Source organism: Watersipora subatra, chromosome 1, assembly GCF_963576615.1.
Source record: "Watersipora subatra chromosome 1, tzWatSuba1.1, whole genome shotgun sequence".
NCBI classification, from domain to species: Eukaryota; Metazoa; Bryozoa; class Gymnolaemata; order Cheilostomatida; family Watersiporidae; genus Watersipora; species Watersipora subatra.
Window position 1 is genome coordinate 49,573,421 of NC_088708.1, and position 15,573 is coordinate 49,588,993.

General features: G+C 35.3%; 1 protein-coding gene and 1 long non-coding RNA gene across 2 annotated transcripts; one reads left to right on the top strand and one right to left on the bottom strand.

The window, feature by feature from the left end:
• Window positions 1–7,283: 7,283 nt before the first annotated feature.
• Window positions 7,284–7,709, top strand: LOC137388503 (DPH4 homolog). Its single transcript, XM_068074993.1, has one exon. It carries the CDS (start codon window positions 7,284–7,286, stop codon window positions 7,707–7,709), a length of 426 nt encoding a protein of 141 aa, XP_067931094.1.
• Window positions 7,710–13,064: 5,355 nt separating this feature from the next.
• On the bottom strand, window positions 13,065–15,549 carry LOC137406643 (uncharacterized). Its single transcript, XR_010979930.1, has 3 exons — window positions 15,311–15,549; window positions 15,027–15,086; window positions 13,065–14,421 (listed from the first exon to the last, which is right to left on the bottom strand). It is a non-coding gene; the product is annotated as an uncharacterized lncRNA (long non-coding RNA).
• Between the last annotated feature and the right edge of the window lie 24 nt (window positions 15,550–15,573).

The window sequence follows — 15,573 nt, forward strand, 5'->3', positions numbered from 1 at the left end:
CGGGTGACTGCGTGCACTAGGCGAGAGTGTCGTTAACCGGAATAGGTTGCCTGAATAGTCTCATTGAATAATCACGGGTGGACCGCTAAGGCACCAGCACATATTCAAAAGAAAACCATGTGGTTAGCTTTTGTTGTGACATGAAAACGATGGTCTGGTAGTCATCACAGCCTTAGTTCAATGAGTTAGTTTCTACAAGCTCCTACTCTTACGCTGACAAAGTATTTTTTATTTAAGCTTTTGGTACATTAGCAAAGTTGATTTTGCTAATTACAAACGGCCGGCATGGCGTTCTCTTATGATAGGAGTAAAAAGCTCTGCACCACATGACTTATCGGCTAACTAAGTTACTTATTCAAAGTATTTATGAGCCCTTACTATGTTCTTTAACGGAATCTAAAGTTGCTCATTTTTAAATTAATTAGATTTTTAAGCAATTTATTTTAATGTTTCATCGGCAATGTTAAAGAGTTGGTCGACACGCGTGAACACACAAAAAATTGTGGTGGCCTCATTGAATAACCTAGTTCGGATTTAATCTAATATCTAAAGTTTAAAAAAGACCATATTTAGACTTCAATATTTGAATACAAGTCAGCAGTAGCACGCAACACAATACCCAATAAGAGACATTCGAGGGTGGTATTCAAAAATGCATTCAACTGTTTCAGAACCTTTATTATATTTGTAAATGTTGATTTATTCGTGAATATACCATCTAGAATTATAATTGAACCACATTTGGTACCATTCTAATTAACCCTTGGCTTATAATTGCTACAGTTGAAAATAAATTCAAGATCTGTCAATTGTGTCCTACTGGATTTACTTACTATTTACCAGATTTCTAATAGTAGCTTTTTCGTAGCGCAATAGCACAAGTTGCATAGACAAGTTTTAATACTAAAATCAAGTACTTTACACACAATGATCATCAAGGTTATATGTTGAATGGCAGTTGTAAAATATAGCTCCGCTTTTTTATATCTTGAAAATGAAAAAAATTAATGCATCAAGCCTAAAAATTACGCATACATTGTTGTATTCCCACTGGTCACTTACCAGTAAGAAGAATCTTGAATGAAAGTACATTGCCTAGTCTCCCAATATATATAAAGGGATCTCCCTTTTACGCCACATGATGTTCTAATCCTGGTCAGTTCTTGCGAGTCCTTTGTATCCTCAGAACCTATAATGTGCATAGATGATAGACGCATGTATAACATGCTCCCTTTTTGTTCCTTTGGTCCCTAAACATAGACACAGTAACTATTGGGGTTCAAATAAAGGTATTACCACCACCAGGAATCATGTTAAGAAGCAACAAGCTTCAGACACAGTGTCTGACACGCATGTATACTATCTGCTAGCACACTAGTAAGGCCTGCACTTATCATGAGCTCGCCAAGTGTTAGTCTCACTGGGAGCAGGAGAAGTTAGCAAGTTTACCAAAGGTGTTAAATGGGAGCATGGTAAACATATATGAGCATGGAGATGGCCTGTAGACCAGATGTTAACCATGTACTAAAATCGATATCAGCCTTGTATGGGTTGGGTTGTCCTCTTTCCATATTTACCCTTCGGGTCATAGCAGCTCTTGCTAGCCTAACATTTTGTCTTCAGCTCGAACCAGTGAGTTCTGAAAACATACCTGCTCCTGTGCCTTGACTAGGCATCCGGGTCACTCTCTTCTTTTACCAGCGTCATCTGAGCCATACAGAAGGTGGATCCTGAACTCCTCCTCAGAGCCTGGCTTATCTTCTATTACAGCCTCCATTGTCTCTATCCCTTTCGTCCAAGAAATTTTTTCTTGGGCTGCCGTGCCACTTGTTTTGGCATGGCTAGCCTCATGGCTAGTACAGGCTGCTGCCGAGACAGCATTCTCCCTGATTTTAGGTGCGGGAGCCAAGAGCCTCCCCGCCAATAGACAGCTGGTTGTTTGTAGGTGACTTTACCTTAGCCTGGGTAGCAGGTAGTTTAGCACCCGTCAGAACTTTGTCTTTCCCATCTGTGGGACCTTTACCTTGTTTTATTAGATTCATTTGTCAAGTTTTGCAACCTGCCATCATCTGAAAGATGCCAACATAGACTAGTAAGTCTAGGAGGCAACAATGTAACTGGTTTAGAACTTTTCATACATAATGCATTTAAGACAGCCAATAATTTCAGCTGCCTCAACTCATTCCTAAGTTTTTGCTCAATCCTTTTATAACATGAACCTCAGTGACCATAGACCTGTATCTACTTCTCAACTGAACCTCTGCTTTGCCCACTACTCAGAACCATGTATTGCAGTCAAAACAGTTGATGGCGCTCTCAACTGTAAATTTAACCTGTTGTCTGTTTTTCCGGTAATTGCTGAAACTTCAGCCCCTGTGTCAAGCACAAAATCAACTTCAATACCATTTACCTTTATTAAAGTTTTTACTATCTTATCATCTAGTCGTTTAGGACCAGATTAAGAAAGCCTTACACTCCTTCTAAGATGACGGGAACATGTGTAGTCCCTCCCTGTCTCTTCTTTCTGACCCTTTGTCCATACTCCTATCATTTTTGCTACTTCTGTCATAGCGGTACCTGGTGAGACCCCGTCTCCGAGAGTCCACAGAACAATTCCTAGCACAGTCAATACTAGTATGACCTTTTATATTGCAAGTAAAGCACCTTGCAGCAGGACAACTGCGAAGCTAGTGCTGCCAACTACCACAACTGACATTTATCACTCCTAGGTGAAAGTTCACCCCTAGATCTAGTACTCCAATTATCGCTATCAGCACTAGAATCTCTGGAAGACCGACTAGACTTACTAGAGTTTCGATGTCGGCTTCTACATTCATGTCTAATAGACTCATGACCTGAAGATCTACACCCAACCTTGGGGCACCTATTCCTATACCTATTATCATAATAGCCTTTAATTTCCTTCCGAGAAATTATATGAACTTCTGCACCTTCACAAAGGTAATAACTAGCGCTTCTAGTTTTATTTTTAGATTGCCTAAAAACAATGGCCACTACTTCTGAAACCTTCATACTAATAACTTTAGCCTTAACATCTTTTAATACAGCTTCTGAATCGTGAGCAAGTTGTCTTGCTCTGAGAGTATCTGATAACCTTGCCTAATCTAAATCTTTTTCCTGCATTGATTACATACGTAGCTTTGACTCTCTGAGTCCATTAACAGTTATCGCAAGATCAAAATCTTTTCTGTTATCACCACCAAAGTTTAAATTCCTGCTTAGTTTCTCAACTCTTAACATGTAACCATTTTCATTTTCATCACATGTTTGAGAGCAAGTAATGAATTTCATGGTCCCAACATATACTGCCTTCTCCCCACCATACATTTTATTTAGGTGCTCCATGACCTGCTCATAGGTAGAATCATAAGACTAAACTAAATCCTACAGATTGTAGAGCCTCACGGCTGTTCTTTCCTATAACACTTAGTAGCGCAAGCAGTTTAATGCGACCGCTAAAATTATTTTGATTTCTTTCAACCATTCCCATTTGCAGAGTGGTAAGTTCTACACATAAATTAAATTCTGGTAGCTAAGACTTGAAAGAAATAGCTGCATCACTAGAGTTAATAACTAACCTGGGAAAGTCATTTACGTTAAACCTGAATGCGGCCATCGTTAAAAATAATGTAAGCGCCTCTACCACGATCACTACACTAAGTTATACAAACACCTACTCTCGCTCTTCCTAAAATGAATAGGTAACTAATTCCTGTGACCCAATCACTGAACACTTATCTTTACACCACTCTTGAATGTCAACACGACTATTTGAATATGAATACTTAACAATGTATCACTTCTCCTTACACTACTCTCGAATGTCCGCCTGACAATTTGAGCACTAAACACTTTCAATCACGATCACTTTCCTCTGCAAACCAAGTTTGAAAACGGCGCTACGTTGGATTCCTATTGGTCACTTAGCAGTAAGAAGAATCTTGAATGAAAGCATGCCGCCTGGTCTCCCAATATATATATTGGGATCTCTCTTTTACGCCACATGACGTCCTAATCCCGGTTAAGGTTCTATCGAGTCCTTCGTAGCCTTGGAACCTATACTATACATAGATGTATATATAACAACATGGCAGTCTATTCTTTTAAAAAAATGTTTATAACCTACATGTTTTTCCATGTATTTGCTATATTGGTCAAAAATTCACTTGAGCTTTAAAAATGGTTCTCTACAGCGGTGAACACTTTTTCACCAGTTGGCTCAGGAATTTAAGTGATCACATACATCTACGCAAACTTTTTGCATTAGCAGGCCAAGAAATTTTGCCAGCAAAAGTATCTAAGGACTATTATGATGATAATGATGTAAAGCTCCTAAATAGTTCTCGCTATCCTAGGTGGCCATTTTCACTATGCCATATTCACAAACACTGTCCTTTTTATTGTTGCAATCAGAGCCATAAACTGTATACTTCACACAAAAATTTTTACAGTTTGTAGTTTTGCTTTGGATGTTCTTACAGCAGCTCACTTCATGTTCACTACTCTCAATCCCACATACACTCTAATGTTTATCAGTAATCACTTCACAGATATATTAAAGCCTTTGATAGCATATGAAACAAATTTAATATGCTATCCAAGGTATCCCAGACTGTGGTCTTGACTGATGGTGCTGTTACACAAATTTAGGCAATATATACGGTATATCAAAAACTTATTTTGTCGTTTTATGAGATTAAATATTAACAGACCTGAAGCCAGGCAAAAGTTGGCAACAGACAAGAGCTGTTTTACCTCAATATCTTCTCAAAAATGTGGTGATGAATAATTTTAGGATGCTGTATAAACTGCAAAAAAATTATGTAACAAGAAGGAATGTTTTTGGCAGAAAGACATTGCACTAAAGCCTTTTTATTAGTCAAACATACTCTCATCTTTTTGTGGTCCGGCTACATGGTCCCCAATATATAGCGGAGGTTTCTCCTTTAGGTTTCAGTTTACTTGTAACCTTGGTGTAAAAATTCAAAACAATGTTGTTAAAAGTTGACTTGCAACAAAATTCACATTACAGTTATTTAGTATCAAAAGATTCACTATGTCTTATTCTGCTGTGTTGTAGGTGCAAATTTTGTGGAAATATGATTACAAGCGCTTAAAAGCTAAAAAAAGGAACAGTTAATCGCCGCCACCAAAATACCGCTGTAGATTAAAATCTTCTTCCAAAACAGTTCAAATGGGACGTAGTTGTACAAAATGGCTTCTGTTTACACTTTCACGCAACCTCATTCGTCGAAATATTTCCACAAATATACTTCATGCTTTCAATAAAACCATGTCTATTGTTCTTACGTGTCTATTTCATCATCATTGTAATTCTGTTACTTTGAGCACTGATATCTCAAAACCTGCTGTAAAAATTTGTTTAATATTTCAACCTTTGCTCGAAAGAGTGCATATCATCCTCTGATAAACATGATGAGCCTATTGGTCACCTGTGATAGTCGAAAAATGCTGCAGAAATTATTCACGCTGTTTGGCAGGAAGTATGGGTAACATGATCAGATTACGACTAGACGATTAGACCAAGCCAAAACAAAACTGTAAACTAGCGAGCGTCTATATTTGGTAAGGTCTCTTCGGTGAAACCAGAAGTGTTTGTCATAAACTAGTGCTACGAGAAGTTTTATATTGAGCCTTTTATTGGCCTTTCAATTTACGTGAGAACATCGCGTGACAAAACAATAACCAAATGTAATGACTACGTCAGAGAAATAAACTGATTTCAATCTACAGCGGTTTCGTGATGGCGATTAACTGTTCGTTTTTGGGCTTTTAAGAGCTTGTAATCACATTTTCACAAAATTTGCACCTACAACACAACAGAATAAGACATAGTGAATCTTTTAATACCAAATAACTTTAATGTGAATTTTGTTGCAAGTCAACTTTTAACAACATTGTTTTGAATTTTTACACCAAGGTTACAAGTAAACTGAAACCTAAAGGAGAAACCTACGCTATATATTGGTGACTACTTAGCTGGACCACAAAAACATGAGAGCATGTTTGACTAATAAAAAGGCTTTAGTGCTTTAGGCTTTACTGGTATTTTCAAAATTGATTAGAAAACCATATTTTTGGGCAGCTACTTTGATGATAGGTAATGCAGCACAGGATTTGCACACTTTTATGTACGTTAATTGCCTTTTTAGGCTAGAATTTATGCCAAAGCCAATTCTAGATTTGCCTTCCTTGTCCAACCCTTTGTGCAATGGGCTCTTGAAATATTAGTGACTGCTCATTTTAATTCCTGACTAGACAGTACTTCATACAAAAAATTGACTGTTTTTAAATTTCAAGTGCAATTTGAAATGGAATATTTGCATCTGCATTTGAAATATCCAAATGTACTGTATGAATTGAAATATATACTGTATGTATGCCTCTAAAAAGATCTGAAAAAATCCAACAGTTCTGTTTGATGATTAGTTTTATTTGTGTATATATTTTTATAGTATATTTTAATTATTCATATTGCATGGTTTCATTTTATAATGGTATTCTGAGTATTATAAGTTTTATTTTTGAATGATATCTTTGTTTCTATGTATTATATTTATTGTGATATATAATGTAGTATCAGCACATTGCTTGTCTTACAACCACAACCATGAGTGTTTTACCAGATGACCTGATAACATATCTGTCTTTTTTGTTTTTGTACTGAAGCTCAAATAATAACTTGACACATGCTATGGAGAAAAAGTAGCTGTCAGGTTTGTGAAAAACATCATTCATTATGTTTTCAAGCTCCACCATGAGTGGTTGCTACTAGAAATTTATTACAAGCCTTTGCACATTGATGACTAATAGTGAAAGTGATAAAATATATATATATTACTTTATGAGCAATAAAATCATTTCAACTAACAATGTTTTTCTAACCGTACTATACAACAATAATAAAACAGAAAAAAAGTCAACAGTTAGCCACTAAAATCGAATTAATAGTTTGACAAATAGTGTTTAAAATGCCTTTCTCTGCTATGAGAACAGATTTTAAGTGGAAGATTGTTAAAGCAGTTGGCAATACTTTCAAAATACTTTGTACTAATTGTATGCAATTTGTTCATATCACGTAAGTTGAAACAAGTGTAGAATCTGTGATTGTCATATAAAAAATGAAGACACAAACCATGAAATTAAAACCTTAAAACCTTTAATTAAAACCATTAAAACCGAAAAGCATTCCTGTTAAAAGAAAAACTTTTTTACTTGGTTATTTGTAGCAGGCAAGGTCAATGGAGGATTATTATAGCATTTTGGGCTGCTCTATCGACTCATCATTGGACGAAATAAAACAACGATACAGAGCACTTGCTCGACTCTGTCACCCTGATTCAATCAGAGCGGATGTAACTAGCAAATGTGAGGAGGATTTCTCGAGAGTAAGTCACGCGTACAAGGTACTGAGTGACAGCCTAACGAGAAGAGAGTATGACATAAGGTGGCATCAGATGAAACTAGTCCAAGATCACCCTATTCACGATACGATTCATCTCTCCGATATGGACTCTGATGAGATGGGAGAGTATTCATATCCATGTAGATGTGGAGACACATTTGAACTTTCTGAGCTCGATGTCTTCATTAGGAATACCTATGCCTTTTGTTCATCCTGTTCTCTTTGTATAGAGATTATTTATCCCACATCTAAGAAATCCTAGTCAAAACCTTTTTGATATTTTGCGTTATTTTTATAATACATTTTAGTTCTGCAAATATAAATGTTACTGGTTTTTATTGTAGTTCTTGGTGTAGAATGGTTTTTATTCAAAAATAGTAACCTGACAGGCCAGTGTGCTGTGACAGACTGTCAGAGGTGCCAATAAAGCAGAGGGAATAAGTACGGTATATGATTCTAAAATATTATAGGCAAATGATTGGTGCAGGTGGTAATGTGCTGGGTGGGGAAGCCAAATATTGCAGGTTCGAATCCCATACGAAGCAATCTTTTTAAACCTCCAATTGTTGTGGGAGGACAAACACGGCTCTTATTGAACTAGTATCTAAATTTAATACATTTTTATATATTATAAGTCTTTAAGACTTGCTCGCATGGTTAAACAACTTGATGTAATTTTAAATTTTTGAAAAAAATGTAAAATATAGCAAACATTAAGGATAGGAATAAGAATGATATGCTTGTTTGAGGGTTCCCTAATGTTCAGCATAAAGAAATAGTAGGTAGGCCATTTTATATGATATATAATAACAATAACAAGCTGCTTTGAAGGACTATGCTAATGTGCATCTGACCAAATCGCATTTCTAGCAAGTGTAAATCATAAAAAGATTTGGCATCAATTATGCTTTTAAACAATTGTCTATGAATCAGTTTGTGTACAGACGTGCAAAACTGAACAGATGTCATTCAAAGAATAACAATTCATTTTATTCCACTGGTACAAGCTGGAGAAAATAGTCTATAGCCAAATATGTGGTTAGATGAATTGGTATTTATGGGTAACTCATACTAACTGATGATTCATCCTTTTGGGAACATGCTAATTGCAACATAGAGCAAATAACTCTTGACTATGTACACTCTTGCTTTTGCTACAACCTGTCCTTTACATGTATATGTCTATTTAGTTTTTGCCCTAAGGCAGATAGTAATAAGATTGTTACTGTGAATATAGTTATTACAAACTAAAATCCTTATTTAAAGAAACAGTTAAGTTGCAGCAGAGATAAATTTCATTAAATCTGTTGTAGCTAGCATGGCATCCAGTTCATTGTTATTATTGGTTGTTTAGAAAACAAGTCTTTTGAAATGAAGCTTTTAATTTGACATTGCAAATTAATTGTCAATGCTACTATGGAACACAAGCTATGAGGTAATATCAAGCTGTTTAAATAGTGAAGGATGATTGCAGCTAGCTGCTAGCTGGACACATTAAAGTCTGTATGTGAATGTAAAAACATAACAACCGACTACAGCTAATTGGTACCTTGTTATCTGAATAAACTTGACAGAAAACTAAAATCTATCACTAAAACTTTACAAAAATGCTAAATGAAGGTTTCAAAAATATAATAGCAAACATTGAAGTCAACACAGAGAGACAAACTGGAAATAAACAGGTAGAGGTTAACTCCAAATAGCCAGTCAAATAATTTACATAATATGTTTTATTTAATTGGCTGCAAGTTTCAATGCTAGAAATTAAACTAATAACTTATGATTGATCGGGAAAGTCTTTTGAAAAGGATAGAAGGTAGAAAATAGCTCAAGTGGCTATTAATGTAATCGAGTACCAATTTTATTAATATTGGTGTGCTAAGTTTTTATTACGATTACCAACATTAGAACTTGAAGAACCTTTGTTTGATATGTTTGTGAAACAGCACAAATTAATTAAAGTAAATAGCAATATAAGCCTAATTTATTATCTGACAAATATGAAAGGTCGTATAGCCTGTAAAGACTTGACACAACCGATACAATAAATGATTTTTAGAAGTTGCTCCAGAACCTGAAGAAGTTGTTTGGTGCATCAGATGTTACTTATAGACTGGAAAAATGCACTATGTACATGTATAAACTACTTCTGAAAATTTCTAATTTTACATAAACTATTTTAGTATGAGTAAAACGCTAATCAAACATTTTTGTGAAGATTTTTATCAATTTGTCGGCATTGAGAGTTAGTTAAATTTTCAATGGTCAAAGTTCAAAAGTTATTAAATTTTTATATGCTACATGATATTATAATGTAGTGCATTTGGAATATTATAAATTAACATATACGTACATGTACATATATGAGCTGTCGTGATCTCCAATAGGTTGACTTACAAACCACATTGTAGCTCAGTTGCAGCTGAGATTTCGTAGGGAGCAGTCAGCTTTTTGAGCTCTCTACACAATCACATAAAGAGCTTATAACTAGCTGTTATTACAAGTTTCAAGTCTTACTCATGACAGTCTTTTAGAGATACAGCAACTGATCCGAGTCTTGTCAACATAAGGGGTGGGGTATATTTACATGAGCCAACCCCAAACTGGGTTAAGTCCCTAACACATGCTCAAATATGGGAGGACCTAGTAAGGGCACAAGAAGTAACTCTGAGAGTGAAAGTACTGCGGCTATAATGAAGGATGTTCTTTCTCAGCTCCAAGAGCTAACCAATCGTATTACCCGGCTTGAGGAAAAGTTTATCGGCATAGAAGAGGGAATAGCTTACAATTCTAAATGTATTGATGAACTTAAATCTGAATTTAACTTGATTAAGGAATCTCTGCCTGCTATCAAAGATAAAGTAGAAAAACAAGATCTTGTTCATTTAAATAAGTTCGTAGACATTCAAGGTATACCACATCACACTAACGAATCTCGCAACGATATGGTGATAAAAATGGCGGAGTTGAGAAACAATACAATTACTCCCAACAAAATTGACATAGCATATAGAAACAAATCTAAAAAGTCTGTAGTAGTGCGCTTTCTTCAAACTCATGTGCGAAATAGCTTTATACAGGCTTTTAGAAACTCTAGCTCTCCATCCATGAAAACAAAAGATATTGGATTCACCAGAACTAATAGTAACATATTTGTAAATGACCTTCTTTCTTTTTTTACTGGTAAACTGTTTTTCTTAGTCAAAACTTTTAACAAGAACCATGGGTTATAAGTATGTTTGGGCTAAGAACCAAAACGTGTATCTTTGAAAAGATCAGAATTCAAGAGCAATTCTCATTAAATCTGAAAAGGACATTAAAGAACTGAGTATTGATTAGAATGTAATAAATACTACACTATACTCAAGTTTGTGATAAACTTGATTTTATCTTCAAGGACTTGGAAAAAAATATAGCCTGTCAAAGTTATGACCCAAGTAGGCCGGATTCTTTAACCACTAATGGATTTAGTATTATGGGTGTAAATATTTGGACTCTAAAAAGAATTGTGATTGATTTTTAGAGTTGCTTGTGTCATTCAAATTTTCTTTTGACATTATCCGCCTTAAGTGAAACTTTTTTGTATTGTAGCCAGCACACATTCTTTCCGATTTCTAATTAAATGTTTATAGGTGACAGCCGTCCATCTCGTTGCGGAGGCACAGAGGTCTATGTGCGCAGTTGCATGGCTGTTTTGGATTCTTCAACTGCGTCACTATACAGAGCAGAGTCGATCTCACCGAGGCTGACTGGGGCTGATGGAGGGCTGCTCTTGATCACATCTCTATATCGTGCTCCATCTGCTGACACCGATAGGTTCTTAATTGATTTAGACCGGTACATGGCATTTCCTAGTGTGAGAGAGTGGACCATGTGATGGTTGGTGATTTTAATATTAATACTGTCTATTAACTCAGCTGATTATCATGATTTAATTCACCAGTATAATTTCCAAAATATTATAGATATCCCTACTCTAAAAACTTCCTATTCGGCTACTTGTATAGATCATATACTACTTAATTTTTATTATTTAAATATTGATTGTGGCACTGTAGAAAAAGACACATCTGACCACCAACATATATCTGTCTGTTTTGATGAAGTTTTGATGAATGAGTCTGAAAAAATTCCTAAACGGAGTTATAAAAACTTTAATCCTGACAAGCTGAAAGATCTTTTGAATGGGGTCGACTGGGACCCTTTGGTTTACCAGATAGAAAATGTAGACTTGGCTTATAACAACCTTCTGAACACAACTAAAGAAATTTTTGACCAAAATGCTCTTATAAAGGAAACAACTTGTTGTAAGCCCAAAAGCTTTAAAAACTTGTGGACGACCAAAAAGCTTCTTTTGGCAATACGCAAAAAAGAAAGATTGTTTGGCAAGAACAGAGTTTACCCCTTAGTCCTGATTTAAAAAAGAGCTACATAAAAGCTAAAAATAAAGTTTCATCCCTTATCAAAAACCCTAAAGCTGATTATTTTTTATCTATCTTTTATCTATACTTTTTATCTATCTATTCTTTATTTATCCTTCTGTCTCTTCTCATATCTTTCTGCAGCTCTTTCCATAATGAGTTTGTTACAATTATTTTTCTAACAGGCATAATGAGATAACAAGTCTGAACTCTCATCGAAGTTCTCAATGCTTAGCACTTTTTGAGCAAGTGTACATTGAATGCTCTCTTCTTCCAATATGAACCATCTGTTGAATAATGTTTGGCTGTCTCAAATTGAACTTTAGTCACTTTGACTAAGGTTTCATTCACAGACTGATCAAGACTGGGAAACAAGCAGTCTTGCTGCATCCTTGGCATGGATTAAGAAATGCTGCGAGTTGACTCACCTAATCTTAAATAAAAGCATTTATTATTTTTTGAGATTATAAACTAGTGTTCATTGTCTGATATGTAAGGTTTTCCAAGCAAACTTGTAGTTGCCCCCGCCCATTTCGAAAGTGCTCTCTAGCTCAGAAATGTCAAAACACATAGGTGTAGAAACGTTACAATTGAATTCAGCATGAATTTCTGACTATGAAACATCTCTGTTTGAGTAGCCCACCCTCTGAAGGAAAAAGCTGAAAGATAAGTTTATGTGCCTACTGTACTATCCGTGGTCTCATAGATAGAGATTTGGATAACCATCCTGCGGATGCATTCTTCGAGAGTTCGAGTTCAGCAGAATGCGAAATTTTAATATCCAAGATTTTAATAGCTATAACCGGACAGACCGACAGATATATCCAAACAGATATCCAAATAGATAGACAAACTTTAAAAAAATGTATATATAGACTAGCTGGATGCCTGGCGTTGCCCGAGTATTAAAAATCAGCCTATAGACACTGAAGGGTAATGTAGTTGCCTGCCACTTGCTATTAGCCTGACATATTGCCAATTTGAGTAAGCTTACTAATAAGTGTGAACTACTTGCTCTCACAGTTGAGCACGCATAAAATTACGCTACCGCGCTCCATGATGTTGCGCCATCACGGTAGCTTATTTGCACCCATATAAGGACATATTTTGTCTAGCAAATCCATCAAGCTAGTGTGGCTTAATTGGTAAGGCATTGAACTGGTGAATGGGAGGCTCCGAGATCAAATCTTGCATGATACGGGTTCTTTATTCCAAGATTTTCACAGCTATAGCTGGACAGAAACACACACAAGGTGCGAGAAATATAGATAATATAGTTATAGATGAACATAATATAGGTGACTATCCATACATATAAAAACTCAATAACTCATGTAGTAAGTACAGTATAGAAAGGTGTTAGCTGTTATAATGGAATACAATCACAAGTGAATTTGACAAAGCTGATGTATTCACATTCAACATTCAAACAGTCTAATAAACATTGAAAAGCATCTGTATTTAAAATACTGGGCTATAATAATCATTTTTGAGATTACATCTAATTGTACTTTTTATTTTGAACGTTCTTTATAAAAATTTTCTATAGTGGTGAATACTCTCTTCACAAAATGTAAGGTATCAGCTGTATTACATTCCAAAGCAGAGGAGAAGCAAAATGAAAGAAACAAAGGCAAGCCTTTTCATTTTATCACACGTTTGCGGCTGCGCCTGATACCTTGCATATAACCACTCTAAGTACCGTTTACGGATTGCCAAAATTGACTCATTAGGTATTGGTTTGTTTTCGATTTTACAGTTAATGAATAGTTTGTACGTAGAATATCTGTTGCTGCAGGCTGCATACAGTTTATACCTCAAAATACAATTTTCTACAAAACATCAATCAAACCATTACAAACATTTGTTCAGCAGTTAAAAACGGTTTGAGTTATGACTGTACAATATTCATTTACTCTGTAAAGAATCTATGTTTTGGCAGATCTACCACTCAAAAAAAGCCTTTGTGTCCAGGAGGCAAGTCTTTTAAATTGGCCTCCAAAATTTGAACTTTCTACTCATACTTTTGTTTAGCTTTTTTAAGGATTTTACCCGACTGTAATACAACTTCAAAGTACCCTTTTTTAGCAACAATTCGTCCAGATGAATGAGTTTTCCAAACCATTTCCAAGAACATTTAAGCACTTTTTCTTTTGGTCATTTTGGATGGTGATAGAATGGACACTCATGCATGAGGCTTCATGTTTACCATAAAATGATGTTTCATTCTTTCCTAGCAATCGCTCGACGGCTTTGTGAATGGGCTCCAAAACATCTCCCTCTTTAAACAGAACAGAAGTTGAATACTTTGATTAAAATGTTTACAGTCTGTCCGTGTATGTTCCAGATTTTATATACACTCTGATACTGTTTTGGTATGACAATGCAAAAGTAGCCGGGTCTACTTGAATTATTCTCAACTTGTTTGCTGAAACGTGGTCGTTCGAATCGATGTATAAACCTTTTAGTGTAACATCTTTTTCATCCTCGGAGCTTTCAGACTATTTGTCATTAAGTCCTTTTATTTCATGATTCTCATCTTTACCTGTTGGTCTGAAACAATTCAAATTCAATTCAAAACAATTCAATTCAAAACAATTCAATTTAATGCATCAGTTTTTTGGTATGAGAATACAAGCATGGCATGCAGATAGTAGTAATTGTTAGCATTTTATGTCGCGTTTTTCGTGGTATTTTGTAGAACTTTGACAACTTAATAATATCTTATACGACTGTATGCGCACAGAATCGCGCGTATCTTTGCATGGTTCATATAGTATGTAATATCATTTACTTGGTATTATTACCAACTTGTGCACATAATATTGTGTGCAAGTTTTTTTCACTGAATTTGATGTGTAATCTTTTTACACTTAGAATCGCAATTAATAATAGGTTTTAATTTTGTAATTCACTCGCTTAACTGTTTTGATGATTCCCCAATTTTGTTTGTTATAGAGCTTGTTTTCTGGGTCAAGCTCTATGATGAGATAGCTTCTTTGCTAAAAAATTTACAATTATACATTAAATAATGGTTACTAAACCTATTCTATTCATACATATTTAATTTAAATTTGGTGTGCAAACAGTTTCAGCAACAAATATTCTTGTTCGGATATTCTTAAATAGAAAACATTTAACGGTAATAATAAACTTGCTTGTCATATTTAGACTTTCTTTTCTTTCCCGATGGAGTTTCATCGCTACTCTTTTGCCTCCTAAATAACAAAAAATTGATTAATTATGTTAATGCAATGAGTTAACCTGCATTAACACATTGCGATAGCATCATTGACCTGGACTCTTAGTAGCGTCTCACCATTGCTGTAAATATCTTTACGCTACATAAAACCTCCAAACACGATTACACACAATTTCCTTGCTCTATATATCTAGATACCCCTCAAAACCACACTTGAGAACAATTAGAATAAAAATGTACCTTTAATTCCTTTTCAGTGCGGGCATTTGCTCCACTTTCCATAACTTCCTACTCAGAATTATGGCCTAGACTCGGTGAAGTGAACAAAGCAATGATGTTGCGTCGCAAGAATGGGACACAATGCTGAGCTGTGATGCATTAGATTGCCCAGTCTAGTCTAATTAATAGGTCTATGGCTCCCAAGTTTCAACAAAATTCCTCATTGATCTTTTCTGTATTGTTGTCCACAACATACGCTTTCCTACATTCCCTACATTTCCTTT